The following is a 19,591-nucleotide window of genomic DNA, read 5'->3' as shown; positions in this document are numbered from 1 at the left end:
TTTTCACAGATATCATTTAACTTACAAGCAGTGAAGGATGATGCACATTTGCAGGGGTACTGACACTTGTATTCAAGATTATTTACAGTTGAAGTGAAAATTATTAGCCTTAGAATTCGATTTTTTTTTTAGTAAAGGACAATGCACAGATATTGATGTTTCACAATGTTTTTACACTACATTATTTGAATCTACCAAGCTTAATGTTTGCAATGTTTACATTAGATCTAAATCCAAAATATCAGAAATTGTTTTCAGATTGTTAAGATATAATTAATGTCAATTTTAGTGCACTTGACAGATTTCATTCATTTTCCTTCTGCGTAGTCCCTGGTTTATCTGGGGTTACCACAGCGGAATGAACCGCCACTTACTTGACAGATGTATTTTTAACTTTAGATGGTTTGTGTAATGTGTTTTATGTTTGGTAAAATACATTCTAATTGCATTTTTTTAGTGATTAATATCTAATTACACCGTCTTGTCCCAATATGTGGATTTAGAGGTTTGTGCAAAAAAAAAAAAAAAAAAAAGCAGAAGTGGATTTTTCTGACGCTATAGAAAATCGACCTTGATAAAAACCAAAGAATTGTCTAAAGTGATATTTTTGAAACAAAAAGGATATTTTATTTACTAGCTAAAAACCCTATCGGTACATATAAAACGAAACTTCTAAACCTTATCAGAGGAGCCTGATAGAAATCACTCATTTACAAGAAAAGAGGTCTGATGGATTTAGAGGGTTTTGCATCTGAACTCTTCATATATATTTATAACTGATGCGTCTTCATAAAAAAGCATTTTCTTCATAAAAAAACTTTTCCTAAGCTCCTTTTAATTAACAATACTTAATGCATATAGGCAAACATCAACAGAAAATATGATTGTTTAAATAATCTTGTAAAATGTATGTTAATTCAATATTATCCATATACAGTGCTCAGAATATGTAAGTACACCCCTCACAAATCTCTCTTTTAAATTTACAGTTTATTGGAAGCTATACAATATTATATTTGTGCATATGCATTAGATTAGTCAGTACTAATCTGGAGCTAATTAACAAAATAACTTACGATAACGGTCCACAAACTAGTACAGCTAAATTTATGTTATAGAAAAATATATTAAATACAAAATTCAAAAATTTTATAAATTTAAAAAAAAGAGGAAAAATCAAGAAAAGCAAAAAATTGGAAATATTTAGTTTCAATTAATTTTTTTCAATATTCAGCTTGAATTTAATTGTATAATCTTTCAGTTTCTAAATATGTTTGGTGACTAAAATATTATTTTAATAAGTATATCTGTTTAATAAATGTGTTTTGTTTAAATGAACCAAATTACATTGCCTATATATTCATTGAGAAATGGATACAAATATTCATTTTCAAAATGAGGTGCACTCATATATGCTGAGCACTGTGCATTCTAAACTACGCATACAATTCTTCTGAAAATCCATACATGTATATAAACATTCATACATTTTTACTAAATATGTCCACTAACATTTTTAAAAAGCATATACGTATAGTAATTAAAATCTGTTATATCGGTAACTAAACTTACACTCTCAGTCAAATCTCTTCTGTGTCCTCATATCATCACAAAAATGATGCATTATGTTCCATGTTTTGCATGATTTGTAACCTGCTGATATTCAGTTTGACTGCACCGGCTCCTCGATGGAGGACAGGATTCACTCATCACCAACACACACACACACACACACACACACACTGAGTTTTCTGATGCACCGAGGCTTTGAATTCAACTCCAACATCTGAGAACGAAGATTTGACATCCACTGCAGAAGAAAGTCACTTTTACTGTCTGTGAGAAATGCAGATCAACTTCACTGTTGACAATATGCCTCTTTATAGTCAGACAGAAGCTTTAAATGTATTTGAACGTTTCGGTCCCATAAAAAAAAAATGTCTGAATCTCATTGCATTAAATAAAATATCAAACATATGTTTCTTAACTTTCGCTGAACTCCTAACTCTGTCAACTTTTTTCTTGCTCAGTGATCTCATTTGTGAAACAAAAATATATTTAAATAGAGTGGACTAATATAATGGAATACATTATACCATAAAGCTACCAATAGTGCATTAAAACAATTATGATATACTAATATTGTTATTAATACAATAATTGCACTAGATTTTATATATCTTCATTAAAATATGTCATATAATATGTAATAAATGTATATAGCTTTATTTAAATTTTTTATTTTCAAAAAGATGATTATTTAATTTTTTTATTAGGAATGTAATTATATTGATTATAATAGTTAAAGTTTTTTCTCAGTCATTAATCACAGCACTATTTACATTTGCACAACAGTTAATGCATTTCTCAAAACAAGTAGTATAAACTGCAAAACCTAGCTGATAACCTGCAAAAGCATGTCACTTGCTCAGAATGGATAGCCCATTCCTCAAAAGCAAGTATTCATGTCAAATGTCATCAAGATGAAAAGTCCTGACACCGTTGTTGACACCGTTGTTTATGAAGAAGATATTTATTATGTTTTTTCGTTATGACAGTTTACCCTGTACATTTTTTTCACTGCAAACAAGTCAGATTTTGGTGACTTGCTGAAAATGCTCAAGACAGCACTTTATACTATTTGCACAGCCATTTGAAAACTACAGTAAAGTTAGACATCACTGCATTTAGTGAGGTATCTGAGTCCAAGACACTGAATATGTTTCACATTTTACTGCATTTGCTCTTTGCAATTCTAATATATTTACATCATTGTGCAAAAGAATTGTAATAAATCTGTATTTTTTTAAATAAGTATTGTATTTTTGTATATATTAATGTATTTCTTCATTCTAAATCTTTGGTAAATGTTTTAATACATCAAAAAATTGTGATTATGATGACCATCCGACAAGCTAATCCAGCAGAGGAAAGTGCTTAAAATGCAGAATTGAAATCTCATATTTAAATGGAAAATGAGGTGAATAACTACAAAGATTTCCACTTTTTAAGAAAAAAGGAACCACCTATTTCACCAGGCGGCTACAGGCCTGAATACTTACTCATCACTTTTTGTTTATTTGAAAAATTAGCAATGTAAATGACATTCAGACACTTTTTTTTCCTTTTTAGCACGTAGAAACTAGATTCTCGGACTGAAAACTCTTCACCTGGACCTAATTCTGGGTATAATCCACTTCAAGGTGACATTTGTGCATGAATGCTTTCAGTGTGTCACGCAGAGAAGCGTCCAAATGGGCAAGTTACATTCCTGGCAAAGGCGAACACAGAAGAAAAAATAAATAAACTGTAAAAACACTCTCTAATACTTTTCCTCAATATAGAAGAAAACTTTCATAATGTGACAATAAAAGCCAACACTATTGATATAGATCATTTTGAAGAATGTAAACAACAACAATGGCCCTAACATACTTCCTGTGTTCGATTTTTAAAGAGCCCCTATTATACATGAAATGGGGTTACATTGTTTGTTTTAGGGGTCTCCAACAACAGTCTAATGATAGCATCCCTAAATGTTACACAGTTTAAAACATGAATGTATCTGAATAGAAAAGAAGCATACTTGAGCAATACACAGATTTTTTTGTGCTTGGAAATTCAACATTTGAACATGTTTGTAAAAAAAGGTCAAGGTAGGTGACTTTTAAGGAGCAAAAATAAAGCATATGGGCTCTTAGATTGCTGTTATGTCATCACTTTTATTGCAAGTCATATTTCTCCGGCGCCTCATTTGGGATGATTTCATGAACTGGCCCCCATGACAAACTAATTGAATATCCCTGGTCTATACAAACAGTACTGAATCCGTTTTAAGGCAAGACACTGCAGAATGGGGTTAAAGAAATTACTAAAAATAACCACTGAGCCACCGCGTCGCCGCAATTGAACTCTGCAAATACAAAATGCTAAAGTGTGAATATAAAAGAAGTGTATTTTGGATGCTTTTGTTGCATTAGACAGAAAACAAAAGACTTTATCAAAAGCCAAAAAGCCCTAAATCTCAAAACTGACAGGCGCATGAAGAACAGTTTTGTTGCCTGCAGTGTCTCGCCGTAAGACATTAAATTCTCAGCTTTATGTTAAAGTAATGAAGAATCCTCTCGAAGGAGTGAATTAAAGCCCAGCGGACATTAAAAGCAATTGCTCTGCTGTCACCACAGTGCTGCTAGAGTGAGTTTCAGACACAACACTCATATCTACACCTGATAATACACGATAATCTTCTCACTAATATTCATGTGGGTCACCCAAACTGGAAAAGGTGTCAAATTTTACAACGTGTTTAAAAGAAAGGGGCAGTTCACCTAAACATGAACATTTGCTGATCATTAACTCACCCTCAGATCGTCCTACTGGTGACTTTTTTTGCTCTTCAGCAGAAGCCGGATTAAAAGATGATTTGTAGGTGAAACTGTGGTCTGTGGAGATTCATAAAATGTAAGTCAAGACAAAAAAACAAACATATACAGGCAAAACAAATATAATATTGGTTCCTGTAACCATTATTTGCATCAATGTTAACTTGCTGTGTAATACATCATACATTTTCCTTCGGCTTATTCCCTTATTTATCAGGGGTCGCCACAGTGGAATGAACCGCCAACTATTCCAGAATATGTTTTATGCAGCGGATACCCTTCCAAACACAACTCAGTACTGGGAAACACCCATACACTCTCGCATACACACACACACACACTCATACACTACGGTCAATTTGGCTTTTTCAATTCACCTGTACTGCATGTGTTTCGACTGTGGGGGAAACCGGAGCACCCGGAGGAAACCCACGCCAACACGAGGAGAACATGCAAACTCCACACAGAAATGCCAACTGGCCTAGCTAGGACTGGAACCAGCGGCCTTCTTGCGGTGAGGCGACAGTGCTAGCCATTGAGTCACCCTTGTAAAGTTGAAGTCAGAATTATTAGCCCCCCTTTGAATTTTTGAAAGTTTTTGATGTTTAACAGAGCAAAAACATTTTCACAGTATGTCTGATAATATTTTTTCTTCTGGAGAAAGTCTTATTTGTTTTATTTCGGCTAGAATGAAAGCAGTTTTGAATTTTTTAAAAACCATTTTAAGGTTAAAATGATTAGCCCCTTTAAGCCATATATTTTTTTCAATAGTCTACAGAACAAATCATCATTATACAATAACTTGCACAATTACCCTAACCTGCCTAGTTAACCTAATTAACCTAGTTAAGCCTTTAAATGTCACTTTAAGCTGTATAGAAAAGTCTTGAAAAATATCTAGTCAAATATTATTTACTGTCATCATGTCAAAGATAAAAGAAATCAGTTATTAGAAATGAGTTATTCAAACTATTATGTTTAGAAATGTGTTAAAAAAAATCTGCTCTCTGTTAAACAGAAATTGGGGAGAAAAATAAACAGGGGGGCTAATAATTCTGACTTCAACTGAATATATATATATGTATATATCAACCTATATATATCAACCTTTTTTTTTCAGACGTATTGCTTTCATTGATTTGCCTGTATATTTTTCTTTTACTCTATGATTGCAAGTCATCGAAAATGTCTTTGCTGTTATAAAACATTTATTTTTTTATTATGAAAAAACTAAATTACCTAATAAATTATTTAGTGAATGCACTATAACAGGGGAGAGCCGCCTTCCTGCAGATTTCAGTTGCTACCCATATCAAACACACCTGAACCAATTAATTAGCACCTGAACACCACCTGATAATTACAGGCAGGTGTGTTTGATATGGGTTGCAACTAAAATCTGCAGGAAGGTGGCTCTCCAGAAACAGGGTTGGCCACCCCTGCACTATAAGAAAACAACAACTGTGAAACAAAAAAGTTGACTCAACTTAAAATTGTAAGGCAAACTGCTGCACAGCTTTTTTGAGTTGACTCAACTTTTAACCCAAGTACTGCACTTGACTTGATTTCAAGAGTTCACACTTAGCTCATGATTTATACATAGCTTGTTTGGCATGCTGTCCCGGGAGAAAGCCCTGAGCTCAAGGGATCCTCAAGCCCATGGCTCCCCCCCTTTTTGCAGGGCGAGTGGAGATTGAGCTCAGGTCTCAAACTCCCCCGCTGCTGAGGCCAAGGCAAACTTCCTGAGAGTAAGACATTATAAAAAAGGTTTAGGCTTGTTTTATCTATAATATAAAGCACATTTGGATGGTGGGAGGAAACCGGGGAACCCGGGGGAAACCCACGCGGACACGGGGAGAACATGCAAACTCCACACAGAAATACCAGATGGCTCAGCGAGGACCCAACACCATTGGTATTCTGCTGTGAGGCAACAGTGCTAGTCACTGGGCCACCGTGCCGCCCATTCTGGATAAAGGAGGAAGAATGGGGAGGAGGGGGGTTTCTTCCAGACGAAGTTAGTAGTAGAAAGGAAATGAGGATATATATATATAGTGATTTGGGATCCTTTGATTGGAGGATCATAATTAGCTAATGTGGACCAGCTAGGTCAATCATGAGCACATGCTCCTCTCGAAAGTAGTTTAAAATTAAACTTCACTTAAGTTAAGTCAACTCAAAAAGTTTGAGAAGGTTCTGGCTGCAGACATGGTGCAGTGCAAGCTGAGCTGCATCCAATGATTTTCATTGGGCTCACCTAACCCCACCCCTAACCCTACCCCTCCCAGTGACGTCACTAGCTCCATTGAGTGCATTGTGTCTGATACTGCATCATTGAGAAATGCAATCTCAGCTTGCATCATTAGGGCTGCATCCAGATACTATTGAAAAGTTCTGCAGCAAGTTACCTTTCAATTTTAAGTTGTTTTACAATGTTGTTGGTACACTGTAAAAAAGTGATTAGTTGCCTTTACTTAGGGCGTACTCACACTATGTACAGTTGCCTTGAACCGGGCCAAAGCACACTTGCCCCACTCCCGTCTCCCCCGACAGCCCACACTCACATTACATTCGGGCCTGGGCACACTTACGTCATCGATGATGCGTTTTTCTGTAAGCGCTTTCGCTCAGCACAGTGGAGATTTCTTTAGTTATATCGTTTCAGTCGTTTGATATGCAGTGACAAGCAGTCAAATATTTCGCCGAACGGATCAGCCACTTTGACGCTCATAAACAATCATAAAGTCCTCGTGCTGCAGAAATTAGGAGGTTTGCTGAAGGTGCAGCTGTCGTGCAGAGAGGGGTTTGAGTCTTTAAAAATCGACGACAGTTAGTGTTCCTTGAACAGTAAGAATGATTAATAAATCCATATGAAACACTACCTTAAAAGTCACATCTCGCTTTCAGTTTTGGGCTCAGGCGCGTTTTGCACTCACACACAAGCGTACCGCGCCAAAATCCAAGTGAACTGCGCTCTGGCACACCTCTTCCAACCAGAGCCCCATTCAGAGCACTCACACTTCCCAAACGATCCAGGAAATGGGCCTGTGCACAGTTCTGATAGCATAGTGTGAGTACACCTGAAGTCAACAGCTTTACTCACTTTAAGTAAAGCAACTAAAAGCTTTTTACAATGAATAGTATTCATTATGACATATTAATAATGTTATTATTAATATGTCATACTAATAATGTCTCTAGATACCAGCATAATTATGACAATAAAAAATAGCGTACAAGATTAAAGCGAACTGTAATCAAAAATAAAAAATTGTGAAATTAAAATCAGAATGAATTAAAAACAGTATACATCAGCTTAAGCTTTATGCTAAATACAGTGGGGGAAATAAGTATTCACAGTCACATGAATTGCTCAGGTGTGACTTTTCACATATTTGAGAGTTTTCCTGGCTGTGTTTTGAATCATTGTTTTGCTGAAATGTCCACCCTGGTTTCATCTTCATCATCCCCCAGTTAATGTATATCTGTACTAAAGCAGCTGATATTCATTTACACTGTGAAAGGGCAGAGAATTGCTGAATAACTACTGAGCAATTTCAGCTGCTGTCTGGGCTTTCACTGCCTTTCTACACCTCCCTTTCTTCATGTGTTCAATCATTTTTCCATGCATCATTTCATTTTATTACACACAACTTAATTTGTGGACTAATTAATATTGTTTTCTTTGCATAAATAGATTTGTTTGGATGCCATCAACATTTAAAAAGTCAACGGCACCTTTAGAAATGTTTCCTGAGAAAAATAGTGACGAGTTAAATACTTATTTCCTCCAATGTATTTCTCATGCTATTAATTTGAACTACTAAAATGAAAATAAATATGTATAAACGCAATACAAACATGTTTTAATATAAAAAATCAATAATACAAATGACAGAAATGCACCAAAATTAAGAAAACCAATACATTTTAATGAACACAAATATAAAAATAAAAGAAACATATCGAAACGTTAACACAAGTACCTCCATGATACTAAAACATTATCATATTGATAAACACATTTAAATATCCTCTCTGCGTTCGCTAAATGCATTGAAAGACACAAAATGACAGTGTTTTGTTTTTATTTGCAAAGAAACAAAGAAAGAGCGCGCCAAAAAAAAACAGTATTTTATTCATATTTACATATACGATTCATGGGAAACTAATTCCACCAAACAAACGCACAATTAATTTAATTAAATCTGATTAATCATAATTTAATAAATAAAAAAATAAGAATGAACATACAGATAATACCCTGTTGTCAAAAATTAAATGAGGTCCAGTGTTTTGGTAAAGTCAACATGAAATTTGTACTGACAACAAAGTTTAATGCATTTAAAATGCATTTTAATGACAAAATAAAACATGCACCGATGATGAACCGTCCATAATAATACACTGAGAAAAGTAATCAGGGTCAGTTTTAATTTCACGTTGACTTTAAAAGCGTCAGTCCCATCAAAATCCACACATTTATGTTCATTTCGCACCAAAATGAATCATGTATCCGATGTAAAACAGCCCGAACTCTGCGAACGCTAAGAACAAATATTTCCAAATGGGTCTGAACTCTGAAAGAAAGACACACACTCCATTTCAGACAGATTTCAAAAGCGCTTCTGTTTTCCGCAGACCAACATTTACACACATTTATTCCTCTCATTTCCAGAGGGATTCGCCGCTGTACGCAATAAATAACAGCCGCTTGAGTTTCAGAGCGTTTAATCAAACACATGACATACATAATTGCCTTTCCCCCCTCTTTTTATGACCACAGAGACTAATTCAGCGTTTGTCCGTAATCTTGTGAAGAAGCTGAACGTTTCCTCCGGAGGGTTTCGGTTTTGTCATACAGTAGATTATTCGTTTATTCTCTTGCGACGTCTTGTTTTTTCTCGGTGTCATGTTTCAGGCACTCGTAGTTTCATCCGGCGCTGTGGTGGGTGTGGCCAAACTTGTACACTATGCATATTCATCTCCATGGTTTTAATATTCATTAAGTCCGCTCATTACATATTCATGACTTTAGAATTCAATAAAATCTTTATCCATGTACAACGATATTTAAATTATGTCATTTAAGGCAGTCCAAACATTTACAAAAGGAAGTAAAAGAGAAGAGAGATCATTGCTGAAGAAGAAGAAAAAAAAAACCTCCATCCTTTATCGCAGTAATAGTCCAGTTTTTGTTAAGGAGGGGAGAGTTTTTTTTTTTTGCAGTTCGTACATGAGACCCAAACATGTATCAGATCAGTCAGTGACTATATGTGCACGGAGGGCACGCTCTGGTTCAGTACTTGCGCTCTCATCACCTGGACGCTGGTCATGATCTTCTTCTGGTGGCCCATTAACGTGACGCCCAACCGCTGGATGTCGCTGAGATGGATGGAGAGAAAGAAATGTTATTAGATGTTACGAGATTATGAGAAGTCATCTGTTGTAGAATGTGTTATTAGGCATTGGTACACACAAGCACGCAAGCACTCACGCATATATACAACTGAAGTTAAAATGATTATTCCCAAAGTGAAATAGTGAGCAAACTTTGTCAATAGACAATAGATAGGTAAATCAAATGTATTTGATTACAAATCATAGACATCAGTACGTTGTTTTGTGGTATTTATTTGGTGACTTGTACCAAAATAATCTTTTATTTGCTGATAATGTGTCCTGTAAATATCATTAGTGTGGAAAGGAACAAATGCTGTTGCTATCACACTGCCCCCTAGTGTTTATTTAACCAAAAAAAAAAACTGCAATCAAATGTATGTTGAAGTACGTTGTTGCGCGATTACACAAAAAAATGTAGCCTAAAGCACATATTTAAAATGAGCTTGTGTTGGTTAAATCTTATGTACCCTAAAAAAAAAGCCCCCATTTTTCTCATCAATATCACCAATTGATTAAAGGCTTCAGAGTCTCCCAATCCACTAAAACTACTGTATACCAACAGGACCAACCTATTGGAAAATCATAGACACCATCAAGTTGTTTTGTGATATTTATTTGGTGTTGTGCAATAAACTGTGCAAAAAATACTCCTTTATTTGTTGATAATGTGTCTTGTAAATGTCATTAGGATGAAAAGGAACCAATGCTGTCTGTGTTACACTGCCCCCTAGTGTTTATTTGAATAAAACTGCAGTTAAATGTATGTTGAAGTACATTGCTGTGCAATTTCACAAAAAAAAAAACTGTAGACTAAAGGACATATTTCTAAACAGCATATGGAGGTTCAATCTAGGCATGTGTAGGTTCAATACCTCCCATTGATTAAAGGCTGCAGTGTCTCCCAATCTACCAAAACGATTGACCTTATTCTACAATGCGGAAGTGCGCTCATTTTTGCAATTGTTTTAGAACTTCCAATTTAGTTGTCTATGGGAGAAAAGACTAGGAATAATAAAAGGCAGAAAGCAGTTAAACTACTTACTCTACAAACAAGCGTTTACATGACTATACAGACAAAATAGAATCATACAATACAAGAAAATATCAGTTTGCAACATGAAGGAGCAAAACGAGAAGTTTTTATTGTCTAAAAATGAATGGAAGTGAATGAGACGGGAAGTCTCGAGCCAAAAAGTTTCAAATGGCTGTGCCCGCTCGTACACGGAGAATAAGGTGAATACCAACCGTACCGAACTTTTGGCCAACCATAGACACCAAAAAGTTGTTTTGTGATATTTATTTGTTGTTGTGCAAGTAACTGCACGGAAATACTCCTTTATTCGTCAATAATATGTCATTGTCAATAACATTAGTGAGAAAACAAAATCTGTTGCCGTCACACTGCCCCCTATTGTTCATTTTACCCCCAAAACTGCAGTCAAATGTATGTTGAAATATTTTGTTGTGTGATTTCACAAAAAATAAACACTAAAGCACAAATTTCTTATCAGCTTGTGAAGGTTCAATTTAGTGTAATCTCCAAAATATTGCATTTTTACCATCAATACCACCCATTGATTAAAGACTGCACTGTCTCCCAATATCTAAAACTATACCAGCAGGACCAACCTATTGGCTAACCATAGGCACCATTAAGTGACTTTTGTGGTATTTATTTGGTGTTGTGGAAAGAACAGCATGAAAGTACACTTTTATTTATCAATAATATGTCCCTGTAAATATCATTAGTGTGAAAAGAAGCAAAAGCTGTTGCAGCCATACTGCCCCCTAGTGTTTATTTGACCAGTAAACTGAAGCAAACGTATGTTAAAGTATGTTGCTGCGCGATTTCACAAAAAATGTAGCCTAATGCATATATTTCCAATAAGCTTGTGTAGGTTAAATCTAGTGTACCTCAAAAAGTTCCCATTTTTACCATCAATATCAGCCATCGATTAAAGGCTGCAGTGTCTTCCAATCCACTAAAACTATCCCAACAGGACCGATGGGCTAGACGACGGCCACACAGTCCTGAAACCACATCTAATGGCCATTGATCATCTGACTTGAAGAGGTGATGATCAATCAAGGCCTTAAAGCCATAAAGACACCTCCAATCTGTCCTCCATCCACCTCCGCCAGCTGGAGCCCTGCGATCTAAACGGCTTCATTTCTGTGTTAGCAATCTGGAGCACTCCATCGTGTTACGGAGTAAGAACTCAATCAACTCACTGTTGTTTCATGCTCATCACATGTCCAAGTGTGCGATACCCTCCTGCGGCAAAGTGGTCCTTATAGCGGCCCATTTTAATGGTGTCCAACCACTCGTCCACCGATCTGCAGCTGGTGAAATCAGGAATACTTCTGTTCATCAAAGGACTGTTTAGTCTGAAATGAGAGCGGAGGGTGTGAGGAGACACGTACGAGATGTACCTTTGAAATGCTGCGAGCGCGGGCAGAAAATCAATATGAGTTAAAATGATAGAGAAGGTACAAAGAGGGGGGGGGGGGGGGGGGGGCTGTAGGTCTGGCCGGTTCGGGTAGATTAATACAGGGATGAAATCCTTATTTCTTCCCATCAGCGCATCTGGATATGCACCGGCAACTTGACAGGACTTGGCGCTCGGAGCTGAGCAATTTATACAAGTCCAATTGTGAAAGCAGAAGCGTTCGTTTTCGGTTCACCGCAGATCAATGTCAATATAGCGCAGAGGTCTTTTATTTAACAGCGAACACATCTATTTGAGACCAGCTTATTGGAAAACGTACACTGGCGTCTTAAAGCTGCAGATTCACAGCCTCTCGGATCAAACTTTCTTGTCAACTTTGTACGACTTTTGAAAATGATCACATGTGCAAATGATTTCTGCTGCTTGTTCAGATTCCATGTTTAAAATGACAATTCCTGACTTTTTCTTCGGCAGTTAATATTATTTGTGTTGTTCAATTCACCTTGACCGAATTTTTTTTTGCTAAATTGTTGCAAACAATTTATATGGGCTGAATTTAAACAAATTAAACATAATGTTCATGTCACGCTGGTAGACAAGGAAGACAGAGGTGGTTATCTTTCCACAAGTTCTATTCAAAACGAAGTCACTAACTATAAAGGGCACTCAATGGGTTGGTGTGTATGCTGATGTGTTCTTTATACACGGCAATATAAGTGTCAATAGCTGTAGCATTCGATCTCATTAGAAGTTGCTCTCATTGGAAACGGCAGAAGAGTATACGAACACAGTTCATTAAGCAGGTAGTGGATCTTCTAGCACAGTGGTTCTCAAACTGTGGTACGTGTACCACTAGTGCTACGCTGGCTTCCTTCTAGTGGTACAGGGAGGAATGAAATATGTCATGTACATGCTACATACATTTCAAAATGGATTAAAAATTATGTATATAATATGCCATATATGATGTATAGCCTAAATTTCTGAGCTAATCTGCCAGGTTTTTTAACTGTGCAGAGTTGTAGCTGATTTACTGGGCCTACTACACTACTGTATTTCAATACTGCTCATTTTAGTGGTATTTGGAGAGACAATTTTTTTCTAAGGTGGTACTTGATGAAAAACGTTTGAGAACCGCTGTTCTAGCATATCTGTCAGCCCTCCCAATTTTTCCGGGATTCTTCCGTATTTTACTGTTCTATCCCGCTATCATCCCGTAAAGCTATTTTCCCATATTTCTCCCGTATTTTTACTCTTTCTCTGAACAGCTGAGCCTCCCTATACGCAACCCATACCGCCGAACCACCAGGGGTCGCCCCTTGCTCTTAATTGTGAGTCTGTTCTGCTGTGCTTTCGCTGTGTTTAGGAATGAAAACATGAAAAAACTTATAAATATTAAACACGGTGCGATTCCCTTTCCTTTTAATTACAGGTGCCGTCGCCCGTCCTATACAATCCTCAAAACAGTCATATAATGGTGCATTACTGTCAGCTGACGTGCTCCATAGTGATAAACAGACGCTGTTTCCCAAACAGATTCTATACACGCGATTTGAAGCGGAGAGTCTGGCTTTTAGGTGCGTGTTTAAACAGACATACACACATAATAATAATAATAATAATAATAATAATAATAATAATAATAATAAATATCTCAATCTTGGTGTTTTTTTTTTCAAAACAGCTAATTTTGTCTTAAATGAGCATAAAAAGTTAAGAAAGCAGTCGAATGCTTTTCATTATAATGTTAGATGTGTGCATTATTAAAGTGATATATAAATTTATATATATATATATATATATATATATATATATATATATATATATATATATATATACTTATTTATAATTTTATTGAATGACACATTGCTTTTATTATCCATTAGGATTGTATTAATTACAGGAGCTCACCTGCACAATGTTTCCACTGATTTGAGTGTTTCAGGAGTGCGGATCAGTTTGTCCAGGACTGTGACGATCTGGCAGAATTTGGGTCTTTCGTTGCGGTCTTTCTGCCAGCAGTCCAGCATGAGGGTGTGGAGGGCCCCGGGGCAGCCCATGGGGGCTGGGAGACGGTAACCCTCCTCTACGGACTTGATCACCTGAGGTAAAAAAAAAAAAAAAAGAAAGAATTTATATGTGAGATATTGCATTAACTTTTCAGTTTGTCAAAAAAGTAGCATTTCTATGAAGACAGGTTCATTTTTGTTCTAGTTTACTGCAATTTAATGCCAAAATAAATTTAGCCAAAGGTGTTAAGAATATTATAATTCATTTTAATTAAAATAAAAAAATACTACCTTAATAGCTGTGGAAACAATTAAAATGATTGTTAAAATTACTTTTTTTTTGTCATTATTCTTCTTCTTGATATTGTTAGAATAATAATAATAATAATAATAATAATAATAATAATAATAGTTAGTTATCTTGTGTTTTGTAATGTTATTTTGGTTTTAAGGCTTATTATCAATAACAACAACAAAAAACAACAACAATATCATTAATAATAATAATAATAATAATAATAATAATAATAATAATAATAATAATAATAAATACTTTTATTAATAAAACGTTTTAAAATTATTTTGGTTTAAAGGCTTAACATCATCATCAACAACAACAACAACAACAACAACAACAACAACAACAACAACAACAACAACAACAATAATAATAATGATAATAACCAAAAAATAATTACAATATTAATAATAATAGTTAATTAACCTATTTTAATGCTATTTTGGTTTAAATGCTTCATATCAACAACAACAACAACAACAATAATAATTATAATAATAATAATAATATTAATAATAATAATAACATTTTATACTTTTAATAATAAAACGTTTTAATATTGATTTGGTTTAAAGGTTTCAAGTCAACAACAACAACAACAACAACAAAAACAACAATATAATAATAAAAATAATATTAATAACAATAATAATAATAACAACAATATAATAATAATAAGAATAATATTAATAATAATAATAATAACAGTAAAATTATAATAATAACAACTTTGTGCTTTTTAAATATTATTTTGATTTTAAGGATTATCAAATAATTATAAAATCCTACATTTACTTAATTTACCTAATTTACCTACTGCATGATAATATGTCAAAATACTCATATTAAGATTTTTTTCCCTGCTGTATGCCAGCAAACTACTTATAAAACAGCTCATAGTTTTAAGGGCAAGTGTAGTTTAGACCCACATCTCTGTTGGTCAAGTTCCAATATGGCTGTTCTCCATATGACATCACTTCCCACATCACCACTCCATAACTCCACACATCACTGGAGGAGGAAAACTTTCGATAGGCGATGGCCTCCGGTGCTGTCCAGCGGATGGGGATCTTCCCTCCCTGAAATTACACAGAAAGGGAGGAAAAATAACCAGCATTCACGTGTAAAAAAAGATGAATTTGCTGCAAACAGCAACAGTTTTTATATGATGTTTGAAAAACAAAATTGATTCATTCATTTTCCTTCGGCTTAGTCCCTTATTTATCAGAGGTTGCCATAGTGGAATGGACTGTCAACTATTTCAGCATATGTTTTACGCAGCGGATACTGCAGCCCAGTACTGAGAAACATATATAACCATATGTAGCCCCGCCTGTCCAACGCCACCCAACCCGCTCCAAGCTGGTATTGAACCAGTCACCTTCTGCATAGGTGTCGGTTGCTCTACCAAGAAGGCTAAAGGCCATGGCCTCTAGCATCTGTCACTAGAGCACCTTTAGAGGTCAGAGGAGTGAGGTTTACCTGCACAGCACTTACTAGCTGGCCTCCATTACACTCTGCCCCCTAAACCTCACTCCCATCCAGGTCACGACACCAATGTAACCCCGCCGGTCCTACGCCACCCAACCCGCTCCGAGCTGGTATCGAACCGGCGACCTTCCGCAAGGGAGTTGGTTGCTCTACCAAGAAGGCTAAAGACCATAGCCTCAAGCATCTGACACTAGAGCACCTATAGTGGTCAGAGGAGTGAGGTTTACCTGCACGGCACTTACTAGCTGGCCTCCGTTACACATACACCATTTACACATGCACTTATACACTACATGCAATTTACTAATAGCGCATGTGTTTACATAAAATATAGCCTTTTCACAATAATAATTAAAGCGGTATCAGACATCTTACCCGTGTTGTGCAGTGTTAATCTAATTTTATTTTATTCATTAAATTTAGTTTTATATTTTATTCATTCATTCATTCATTTTCTTTTCGGCCTAATCTTTTTATTAATAAGGGCTCGCCACAGCGGAATGAACCGCCAACTTATCCAGCATATGCTTTACAACAGTAAACAGTGTGTTAAACTCACGCTGGTGGTATACGCTGCATCAGGATCGTCCTCCAGCACTCGTGAAAGCCCGAAGTCTGAGATCTTGCACACCAGATTACTGTTGACCAGAACGTTTCTGGCGGCCAAATCCCGGTGGACGTAACCCAGATCAGCCAAGTAAGTCATGCCAGCCGCGATGCCACGCAGAATCCCAACCAGCTGAATAATGGTGAACTGACCGTCGTGTCTCTGTTTGCAGGAGGAGAGAAAGAAAAGATTGAACTGGGCTTCACAGGGAGATTCGCTGAGGCGAAGCTGAACTGCAGAGATATAAGAGAACAAACGGAAACGTGTTTACAGACCCTCAAGAAAGAGTCCAAGGAGCCGTTCTCCATGTACTCTGTGATGATCATTACCGGTTTGCCTTGGTGGAGAACGCAGAAAACACAGAGAAGAAAAAAAGACGGAGAAGAAGATGTCAGGAGATTGGAGAGATGATGCAAGAGAAATTGGAGTTTTTTTGTTTTCTTCACTTTTTACTCTGCTGTGGGTGAATTATTGATTTACTTGAGGACCAGTGTACATTCAGCCGGTCATTATTAAGAGATAAACCTAGACAGGGTGATCAGGAAGCTGAAGGGGTTTTATATTTCAACACAATAGGGTTTACAGTGCAGATTATATATATATATATATATATATATAATACAAGACTACTTACTTAAGAAATCTATGGATAAATTCACAATGAGTTGATTTGAGTTGATTTATGTAAATATTAACACAATTTATTTGAACTTTTAAGATTCAATACAATTAAAAGAAAATACTTTAAATGACTGATTTTAGATTATTATATACCATACTATTCATTCATTCATTCATTTTCTTTTCGGCTTAGTCCTATTATTAATCTGGGGTTTACCACAGCGGAATGAACCGGCAACTTATCAAGCATATGTTTTACGCAGCGGATGCTCTTCCAGCTGTAGCACCCACTCTCATTCACACACATACACTACAGACATTTTAGCTTATTCATTTCAACTATAGTGCATGTCTCTGGAGGAAACCCACGCCAACACAGGGAGAACATGCAAACTTTACACAGAAATGCCAACTGACCAAGCCGAGGCTTGAACCAGCGACCTTCTTGCTGCAAGGGGACAGCGCTACCCACTGCGTCACCACACCGCTCATACCATATTTTTATTGTATCTTATTTTAGATATTTTTATATCTACAAAATTAATTAGAACTTCAAGATTTAATAGTATTGAATTGAAAAATATATAATTAAACTATTGATTTTCAAATAATATTTACCATTTTTGTATATTTTTATATTTACAAACTTAATTTGAACTTTTAGGTTTCAATACAACTGAATTTTTACAAAAATTATAATTGAAATGACTGATTTTAAAACGATATATAACATTTTTATATGACCATATTTTACATATCATATACAATTTAATAAACTATAATGTATTTATTTATAAATTATATATTTGTAAAATATATTTAAATTGTTTTATGTAATATATATATATATATATATATATATATATATATATGTAATTTTTTATTTTATAATAATAATAATTCAATAAACTGATTAATTATAATCTATACACTGTAATAAATTTATAAGATAAAGCATTCATTTACAAATATGACAATATAAGTAATAGCATTACATTTTAATTTATTATTAAAAAGAACACAACAAAAAATGAATAAATAAATGTCTTTTTTAATTGAACTATATATATATATATATATATATATATATATATATATATATATATATATATATATATATATATATATATATATACACACACACACACACACATACATATACATATATATACAGTATATATGTATGTATTTAGATATGTATATCTATCTCTCCATCTATCCATCTATCTATCCATCTATCTATCTATCTATCTATCTATCTATCTATCTATCTATCTATCTATCTATCTATCTATCTATCTATCTATCTTTTTTTAAGCGATCAGTAACTTTAACTTTGAAAGTTGATTTTCCGTAAAGTCAGTAAACCCATTGACTTAACTTTTATAATTATGCACATAGTAAGTCTACTTAATAATTGTTAGGCAACAAATTTACTCTTAAGTCAACATATTGGTTTTTACAGAGTATAAACATACAAGCATTCATAAATGATTAAATATCGCATTCCAGCAAATAAATACAAGTGCATGAACACAAAAAGACGTGTTTGGTTCTTACTGCGAGTAACCACCCCCTCGAGGTGGATGACGTTTGGGTGGTCGAACTGTGCCATAATGCTGGCTTCAGCCAGGAAATCTCTCCTCTGCTTCTCGGTGTATCCGGCTTTAAGAGTCTTCAGAGCCACCGGGACGTCACGTTTCCCCGGCAGCTTCATCCGGCCGTAACACACTTCCCCAAACTCTCCTGAAGAGCGCCAGAACAGAGGACAGTTCATAATCACGCTCCCATCACAGCCTCTGTTTTAATGAACTAAGAGCATGGTCTAAAGCACACAGCACTTAGAGATGCATTTAGAGTGTCCAAATCAGTGGTGTAAAGTAGCAAAGTACAAATACTCAAATGACAGTAATTGAGTAGTTTTAGTCAGGAATTTTACTTTACTAAGTTGTTTTAACAATGTGTATTTTTACTTTCCCTTGAGTTCATTTTTAGTGCCGTGTCTGTACTTTTACTCCACTATTTTCCTTCAACCTGCAGTCACTACTTTATTTGTTCATGTCTATGGGGACTGGCTAAGTAGAAAAGATGAGACAAGGGATTCTTGTCCAATCAAATTGCACATAGAAAGTAAATCTCATCATAATGAACCTGAAGACATGGGCGCTTTATAAATACGGCAAACAGTTTGGAAGCATTAAAAGTGTCCAAGGGGATGTCCAAAATCTTTACACACAATGATCGAGAGACTGTTCAGATGCTGTCATGTTAGTGGTGGAAAGAGTACTGAAAAATCATACTTAAGTAAAATAACCATTACTTGCCTACAA

At 35.3% G+C, this 19,591-nt stretch overlaps 1 protein-coding gene across 11 annotated transcripts in view; it reads right to left on the bottom strand.

Annotated features, from left to right (window-relative positions):
* Positions 1 to 8,293: 8,293 nt before the first annotated feature.
* epha8 (eph receptor A8) overlaps positions 8,294 to 19,591 on the bottom strand; it is a 266,646-nt gene continuing 255,348 nt past the window's right edge. For all 11 annotated transcript variants that reach the window (XM_073917077.1, XM_073917081.1, XM_073917076.1 and 8 more), the window contains 7 exons: positions 18,822 to 19,007; positions 16,916 to 16,977; positions 16,593 to 16,802; positions 15,472 to 15,621; positions 14,147 to 14,337; positions 12,018 to 12,173; positions 8,294 to 9,767 (listed from right to left, as the gene is read on the bottom strand). In XM_073917077.1, the coding sequence (XP_073773178.1) occupies positions 9,653 to 9,767; positions 12,018 to 12,173; positions 14,147 to 14,337; positions 15,472 to 15,621; positions 16,593 to 16,802; positions 16,916 to 16,977; positions 18,822 to 19,007 (1,070 nt within the window). In that variant the 3' untranslated portion in view covers positions 8,294 to 9,652. The remainder of the gene's footprint in view (positions 9,768 to 12,017; positions 12,174 to 14,146; positions 14,338 to 15,471; positions 15,622 to 16,592; positions 16,803 to 16,915; positions 16,978 to 18,821; positions 19,008 to 19,591) is intronic.

The sequence above is a fragment of the Danio rerio genome, chromosome 11 (assembly GCF_049306965.1).
Source record: "Danio rerio strain Tuebingen ecotype United States chromosome 11, GRCz12tu, whole genome shotgun sequence".
NCBI classification, from domain to species: Eukaryota; Metazoa; Chordata; class Actinopteri; order Cypriniformes; family Danionidae; genus Danio; species Danio rerio.
Note: the sequence above shows the minus strand (reverse complement) of the source record. Positions and strands in the feature narration are given on the sequence as shown.